The sequence below is a fragment of the Vigna radiata genome, chromosome 5, assembly GCF_000741045.1.
Source record: "Vigna radiata var. radiata cultivar VC1973A chromosome 5, Vradiata_ver6, whole genome shotgun sequence".
In the NCBI taxonomy this organism is placed as follows: Eukaryota; Viridiplantae; Streptophyta; class Magnoliopsida; order Fabales; family Fabaceae; genus Vigna; species Vigna radiata.
Window position 1 is genome coordinate 36,297,248 of NC_028355.1, and position 8,874 is coordinate 36,306,121.

General features: G+C 38.6%; 1 protein-coding gene across 1 annotated transcript; it reads right to left on the minus strand.

The window, feature by feature from the left end:
• Positions 1 to 401: 401 nt before the first annotated feature.
• Positions 402 to 7,979, minus strand: LOC106762091. The gene is made up of 6 exons (XM_014645800.2): positions 6,153 to 7,979; positions 5,357 to 5,497; positions 3,475 to 5,224; positions 2,927 to 3,210; positions 1,789 to 2,633; positions 402 to 1,685 (listed from the first exon to the last, which is right to left on the minus strand). The coding sequence occupies exons 1-6, from the start codon at positions 7,476 to 7,478 to the stop codon at positions 509 to 511; spliced, it is 5,523 nt and encodes a 1,840-aa protein (XP_014501286.1). The 5' UTR covers positions 7,479 to 7,979; the 3' UTR covers positions 402 to 508.
• Positions 7,980 to 8,874: the final 895 nt, after the last annotated feature.

Consider the following 8,874-nt stretch of genomic DNA (forward strand, 5'->3'; position numbering starts at 1 on the left):
AACAAAAAATAAATACAATTCTTCACTTTTTTTTTTTAAACATATCTTTAATCTCTAAGCTCTAAATTTTAAATATTCTTTAACTGTTACCAAAATAATAAATCTAAAGATAAAACGTAAAAATTTTAATATATACTTAATATATTTTCCAAAAAAAAAAGTTAAATTATTTTTCTCAAATTAAAACACTTTAAATAATGTTAATAATAAGAATAAAGGAAAAGTTGAGATGATAAAATTCTCACGTAAATTTTATAATCGATTAGATTTAAAACTAATATTATTTCAAAACGGTTATTCCTAAGTTTATTATTTCTAATTTTTTACATCGTTATTACTAATTAATAAAGACTGTAACCATGTTTAAGCACAAATTTCAAAACATATTTAGTCCTTAGATATTCTTAAAAAGAGAAGTGAAAACTATATTTGAATCTCAAAAAGGTTATATACAAATGCCGCATCAGCACCAAAAAATTGCCAAGCAATTCAAGTATGAATCAATAGCCTAATCAAAAGGTCGCTTTGTCATTATTATCAACTCTCTAAGAGAACAAAGGCTTAAGTTCTGAAATTTACAGTGAACTGAGACATCCTTGTCAGGGTCCATATGAACTAGTACACCATCTCTGAAAACAAATTTAAGATCATTCAGTGCCCCATCTTCAATTGCAGTTGCATGTTCGCTTGCAGAGTGAGAAATACATTCCACAGGCACTAAATCCTTGTCTTGGTTTTCAGCATTACACGTTCTCTGGTTCCAACAATCAAGAGATGTTTCATGCCTTGAGGTTTCATTTGATGAAGCGATGAAATCTTCAGCCACAAAGCTTTTTCTAACTGTTGAAATAAGATCCACAGATAATGTTGCAACAGCATCATGTACATCTTCTACACTCCACTGGTCACCGTTCATCCCCCACTCTCTAAGAAGTATTTTCTTTGTCAAATGATAGAGACCGTGGAGACATGCAGGGCAACATTGATACAAGCATATAACCCCCGATTCGGCAGGAACACTACCATTACTTGAAGAGACATCATTGTCTGTAGCATTCTCATGTTTGTCAGATTTGACATCACTTAATGTTGCACCAGTGTCTTGCGAGGATGAGGACACAATAAGAGGCTGATCAGAGACAGGACGGTTACCAATCTCAATATTCTGTTTCTCTGGTTCCAAAGCAGTGTGAACTCCATTTGCAGAAAGAACCACAGTTTGAGTGCCCATGGATTTGCTGAAGTTATTTGAAATCCCTAGTTTTTCATGCACCTTTTCATTATTTCTAGCCGTTAGAGATTCATGTTGTACTAATAGTGTTCCATTCTGCTGACTTGTAGCCGGATGAAGAGGTTGGTTTGCAATCATAGCAGCATCAGCAGAGCTGTTGATATGCTTTTCAGAAAAATAATGGTTCTGTAGAGATCCTTCAGAACTAGCATTTCCATCATCACAATCAATATCTAAATTACCATTTTGGTTAGAGGCAATACACCCCGCCATTTCGGTAGGAATTCCGTTATGACTTTCCTCCAATGTCTTCAAATCATGACCATCTCCAGCAACAGAAACATGGCAGTCCTCGCCTTCTGTTTGGCGTTTTTCACTAATGTGATGACTGTTAAATAACCCACCACTTGCTGGTGTAACCTTTGTTGTATGCTCATGGGAATCCTGCTCCAGACTAAAACGGAAGGAATTATTAGAGACCAAAACACTCAAAATGTTGACATGGAAAAACAGTAATACCTTACCAACCACGCATAGTAAAGGAAAAGCAGAAATACCTTAGCAATGAGTAAGCCCAGTTGTTGACCATGTCTTCTAAATAAGCCACTTGAGATAAAATACGGAAATATTGATATCTATCTTTCCCAGCTTGAATTTTGGTATTGATTTTCTCAATTAAGACCTCAAGAACCTTCCTTACATCCAGGGAAACTTCCCTAACTGATCTATAAACACCTCTGTAAGCTGATAAACCAACAGCAATCAAGCCTCTGACTAGACCAGATGCTTCTCTGCTTTTAATGCTACCAGAATTACAAGAAACTACAATCTTGTCGTGTGAATTATTAGGACGAATTATACAAGAATTGAAAGGCCAGCCCCTCCAAGGTCCACTTACATCAGCACAAGGACCTTCTTTGAGTTTTGAAGTGACCCAACAAAGTTCAGCAAAGTGAGGGTATAAGAGAATTTGATAACCAAGTGTAGATATTGCCGACAACAGGGTTGACTTTCCCTTCAGTGACTTGCTGGTTGGTGTTGGTGAAACTTTTGTAAAGGACTCGTGTTGGATTTCACTCTTTTTATCTGATCCATCGTTTCTTTGACATACCTTTTTTTTACAAATTTCAATTGATTCACAGGTTCTGCGGCCCTTTTGGCTACCCGTATGAGCATGAGATCTCTGATGAATCAATTGAACCAGCTGCTTAACTACATTTCTCAATAACTCTAGTGCAGATAAATTGAGCACCATGTCATGGTCAAAATTCCCATCAATCTGCACAGAGAAACGAGGAACTGTATGCTCCAATGGAGTTGACTGGCTGTCTCTAGATTGATAACTCTTGAAGAATTCTCTTACTTTGCAAGGAAGTTCTTTATAGGGAACTTCCGAAGTAGCCTGTAATATATGAAAAACAAAATATAAGGATCTGCTAAACAATTATAAATATTATAAATGTCAAGCTAATAGTATCATTTTGCCTGACAATGTTACTGGACAAATATTTGTATCTGAATATTAAAATCCATAAGAATTACTTAATATGACTATGACTTTATATTAAAATATTCTAAATTGACAATTAAGAAATAGCAGACTAGAATAAATCAACATTTAACTTCAAAAGGAGCAAAAACCTAGTACCAATTGTGCAGAGGATTTTAATATCAAAAGCAAGAAAAATATCATACCAAAATCATCAAGGATGTGGATACACCAATGGATTCCACCTGCTCAACAAATGACATCCAAGCAAATGAAGCCTTTGTGATGGCTTGGCCATTGGCCATCTCAGTTGAGCTTTTCTCATTATTGATCTCTCTTTCCTTCACAACAACTTGGTTTGGTGTGAAGTAGGACTTGCCTCTCTTTAAACACGAATCAGTCCTTTCAGAGATTTGAAAATGTTTCTCCAGAGCCCATAAATCAATTTTTGGCAAGAATACTACGCAAGATTGCCTGCTAGCACATTTCACTGCCACACAGAAATTAATTGTGAGTATCAAAACCAGAAGTGCTACAAGTATGAAATATATGAGCACCCGTATTTTTGTACAGACCAACAAATTCAACTCCTCTCACACTTGGCATCTTTCAGTGGATAGAATAAAAAATGCATAATCTTGTAAGCCTAAGGATGGAAACACCTTATTTGATATCCAGAGCTATTGTTAATCATACTTAGCCAACAGTGATAACAAAAGTACAGAAATCAACAAAACTAGAAAAAGAGACATACTTAATATTTGTGCAATCCCCTGCACCACTTCTCCATGCCCTTCTTGTAAAATAGTTGCCATATCAATCTTCTGTATTTCAATATTTCCAATAAAGCAGTGAAGAAGACAAGAAGCAAGATGTCTCTGGCCAGATCGAGGATCTCCAGAAATTAGTATCCGAAATCCTGATTTGTTGGTCAATGCAAATAAACCACTACGCATACCAAGATGGTTCCTTGAGGGGGATTCTAGCCTCAAGTTGCTATCGTCAGTATCACCCTCTGTATCATTAGAACCAATAATGCCATCAACCTCAGATAAAATACCAGAACAAGTAAGATGTCTCTTTAACTCGTGAACAGTGTTGTATTCGTGAAGAAATTCATCCATATGCAACCACCAGTGATCAAAAGGCTTTTGCTTTTTGTCCAGAGCAGAAATCGTAGCATCCTTTATCACAGTTACGGCTTTCAATATGGGAAGTGGTAACCATAGACGTTCATCAAGATGAAGAGATACAAGAAGAGTGCACAGTGGCTGCAATAAACAAGGAGTAAGCTGGATTGGAAGAGGGGAGCATACTACATCATTGGCAGCATTTCCAGCATCTCTTCGAGAGCAGGGAAGTGGGGAAGAAAAAACAGCCTCTAACCAGTCCCTCTCCTCCACTGCAAAGGATGGAAGAGGAATTGGCTCAGAACCAGAATGTTTTTCTTGGGCAGCTAAAGACAAGACTTCTTGCAATGGAAAATTCCTCTTCAACGCATTAATAGCTGCTTGGGTACAAAGAGCCTGGAGATCAGCACCTGCAAAGCCTGGTGTTTTTCTTGCAATCCACTCAAGCAAGGATCCGGTAATTGGTTTTGGCCACTTTTGAGTGTGAAGTGAGAGAATGGAAGCTCTGTCCTCGATTGATGGTAATGGGAAATAAATTTCCCGATCAAACCTACCAGGGCGCCTAAGTGCTGGGTCAACAGATTCAGGACGGTTTGTTGCACCTATGACCACAACTGAACCCCTAGACTTCAGACCATCCATAAGAGCAAGCAATGTTGACACAACAGAACTATGTGTCTGGTCTTGCTGCCTAGTGCGAAGGGGTGCTAGACCATCTATTTCATCAAAGAATATTATAGAAGGTTGACATTTCTCAGCAACCTGAAACAATAGTCTTAGTTGACGCTCGGCATCACCAACATATTTTCCCAAGCAATCTGCACCTTTCCGGGCAAAATATGCAATTCGTTTATCACCACGGGCACATGCACCTATCAATGCACGGACAACTAAGGTTTTCCCCGTTCCAGGATGCCCATGCAAAAGAACACCTCTTGGTGGTGTAAGCCCTAAATTATCAAATAGCTCAGGATATAACAGAGGTAAAATGACAACTTCTTTCATACAACGGATGACATCTCTGAGCCCAGCAACAGATTCCCAACCCTGAAATGAATTTTCACAGGCAGAGTCTGAACCCCCAATGTACACAGGGGCTATTCTCAATAAATCACGTTGAAGCCTCTTGTTCTCACGTTTCAAAAATTCTTCATCCTCTCCACAATTTTCCAACCATCTCTCTTCATCTCCAATATCTTTTCTACAAGCTTCATTTGATCGTTTCCTTATCTCCCACATCATTTTCCTAGCCTTCAACTTCTTTATCCGGGCTAAATATTTACTACCACGAGGTTGGAAGAGATGCCGATGATCTGTGCAGGCAATCAGAAACTTACGATGGTCAAAGATACAACCACTAGCTCTGGCACAAGGCTGCAAAACCCAGACAGAATGTTAATTCTGATCATTGTTGTGTTATAAAAGAATTATTTTCTTGCTTGTAATAACAAAATGAAGGGAGTTCAAAATATTTCATTTGTTCTTAACAAGAGACTCGTAACCAACCAAGTGATAAGTTCTTGGACAACGATCAACACGACAACCAGTGGTGGCCCCTCGCCTCCCACAGCGTGTGCACTTCAATGCCCTTCCTCGGAAAAGTGCGGCCCTCACATTTTTTAAGCATCCAAAGTTGGCAAAATAAACCTGCAAATTTTGTCACAACATATATTTACTTCAACACAAAAGTTGACCAAGCTTGTGACAACTCTGAGCGTCAAAGAATTAAGTTAATAAAATTTAAGAGGAATGAAAAATTGTATGTGTTGGTGAGTTGGCTATGTCTACGCATTACGATGGATAAGATAATCACACAGCCTTAATATTTTACAATAAAGTCTCAACATAGAATCTATAATTTCAGGTCAAAACAAAGGTCTCTGTTTTGGGACAGATGACTAAATTTAAATGGTGCACGTAGAACTTAAGAATAGAGTCTACAAAAAGTGTAAAAATCTGTAAAATCATCTTATATTGCATGTAGGTGTTTTAACCTACAACCAGGGCCAAGAACTGTAAAAAGGCATAGTTGTTTCATATCCCTTATGTAAGTTATATTCTTAAGGAAAAAGGGGAACATATTTACAAGACAACTATGTATTACCTATTAGCAGTTTAGAACTTGTTATGTTTCATTAACAATGATCAGAGAAAGACTCTTAATGCCAAAAAGATTTAAGTAGGCCAAAAACATCACTGTGATCAGCACGTCAGTTTGCGATGTTGCTTATTGAAATCTTCCATAAATATGCAGTTTTACGATGCAGACCATGTTTCAGAAACTATTAAATTAAAATCGCACCTCTGGACTCCATACAGCACAGTGCAGATGAACCCATATTCTAGTAATACCATGGTAATCATTAATAGGACCCAAGAGACGACCAAGCCAACCAGGTTCATCATCAAAACCATCCCAAATATCATAGTTAGTCTCTTCTGAAGATGACGATCCACTATAAGCTTCATTCTCGCTTTCACCATTATCATGAGCTAACCTTTTTGGAGGCTTACCATCGCTCCCTCCACCACACAAACCACACCGCCTGCCCTCTTTAATACGCAGGTGACCACGCTTGTCATTTGAAGCATGTTTCAACTCATCGTTCCTGCCAGCACTTTTATCTTTCAAGACATCTTCATTGACATCATCCTCCTTATCAACATTGTCATCTTTCAAGAAATTTTCACCATCATCAACCTCCTTACCAACGAATCCTTCATTGTCTACGTGTTCAGTTGCATTACCAACACTTTCACTTTCCTTCGCACCCTCTAACTGATAATCCACTTTTTCTTCACGTTCTACCTGAGACGACGATTCAATGTCATCGCCACACTCCTTCATTTGCAAATCGTTGGATAAGTTCCTCTCCTCATTCTCTACCTTGAGAGGGACACTCCCATCCGAATCAGTCATCTGATCCCCATCCTCATTTCCTACCATACAAGGGGAATTTCCATCTGATTCGTACATCTGATCCTCTCCCGACAATTCAGTTTCCGATTCAGAATCACTCTCCTCGTCACTACTCGACAGAAGCACCACTTCCTGACTCTTACTCCCCTCCAAACTCCCATTAGACACATCATCTTCATGCCCTTCATCGTGCTTTGTGGCTTTAATCCTCCCCGGTCTTTTCGACTTAACCACTTTCGGCATCAAACCTTCCAACTCCTCCTTCTTAACAACCTCATCATCACCCTTCTTTCCCACCACACCCTCAAAAAGCTTCCTTTTCCCACGTGGCGATTCCCCCTCCTCTTTTACCCTAAAACTTACATTGCCAACCCTTGATCTCAGTCTAGAACTCCAAGCCCCACCTGAACCTCTATTTTCCCGCCCTAAACTCATAGGACTCTCCCCGCCAAGATCAATTCCACCCTTCCGCAGCCTCCGTCGCTTCTTCGGCGGAGCGGGAGATGCGTCGAGCAGCACCGGGGCACGGCGAACCCGGGAGCTCCGACGAACTCCTGCATCGGGATTCAACCCATCATTATCATCATTCAACTCACCATGGTTCCGAGTGTACTCCTCCTCACATATTGCATCCAACCTCTTGTGCTTCTTACGAAGCCGCAAACCCGATCGAGACGACGAACCCAATGAAGACGGCGATGATCGCATGACCAGAAAGCGCAGGAATCACCACACGGAAAACTAGAAGAAGAAATTACACGAAAAATGTAAAACACGGAAAATGAAAAACAAAAACGTTTTTGGCTCTCTCGGAAACTAGCAAATGGGCATTCGCCGATTGTCTTCTCCGTCCAATTGGGTGTTCGAATATGCTCCGATTCGGCAGAAAACCATGGCCGTTGAAACGTTGCCCAGAGCTGGTCCAAGGCGGGTAGAGAGAGAAACCGAAACCCTAGAAATCGAATCAGCGACACATCTTCTGGGGCGAGGTTTCGGTTCGATTAAAGCTTGTTCTCCATTTTGCAGCGAAGACTGAGTTTCTGGGATTTGGGGTTCCCAGAGTCTCTTCGTTTTTTCAGTGCTTCCTTCTCTGAAATTTGTTTTCTGTGCAAAGAGAGACTAGGGCGTGTGAGAGTGAAAAATAAGAGGGTTTTGGCTCTGATATTTCTATCCCTCTTCACACGCGCGAGAATGTTCCGTGATTCACACGTGATGTTAGGTGCGGGTTGAAGCAAAAAGGACCCTTGATCTGAAAAAAACGGAAAGAAAACGTGATGCACGCGCCTGATGAGGAGCTGGAATGCGTGTGGATGGTGTATTTTCGAGACATTTTGTTTTAATTTCTTTTTTCTTGCCGCCAATATGCAAGTTTGCATGAGCCCAAATATAAAAGCAAAATTGGGAGGGTATCGGTGTTATGCATGAAATGTTAAGATTTTGAAAGGGCAACGGCTCTTTAAAAATTTAAAATTTTGGGTATTGGATACTTTAGTGGGGACAACTATGCATGGTGTGAGAGTATTTCCTTATTTTTTCACTTTTTTTACTTATCTTCATTTTTAGGTTTTAGATTATTATTGCCAATAGTAGTATTCATTAAGATCAAATTCAAATCATAAGTGATTGAGGGTGTTGGATTTGGTGTGTATTATTACACCATGAAGGCTCACATATTAAAAACCAAAACATTTCATAAATATATTTATCTTTTGAAGTCTTTAAATTGATCAAAAGGAGTTAGATGAACAACCCCAACAAATTTGAATGATACCTTTGTACTTGCCAAAATAAGCAAAACTTACAATCCTATTTATTGCCACTTTTGTTTTACTTGGTTTTGTGATATGTTTGGATATTCTACACATCTTGAAAATACTTCATTTTCCTATTTATAACTTTTTTTAATACACAATACATAATGTTTCTTTGTTTAGTGTTATTGCATACTTTTACAATTTTAATATTTAAAAAAAAAACTTTTCATTTTTCTATTAGTTGGACTAAAAGTTAATGTTTTATATCTATTCATTAATGATGTTTTTTTTTTCTCTAAATTCTTTTCAAATTTTAGTTTTTCTTTTTACTTTTCTAATTGAAAAAATAA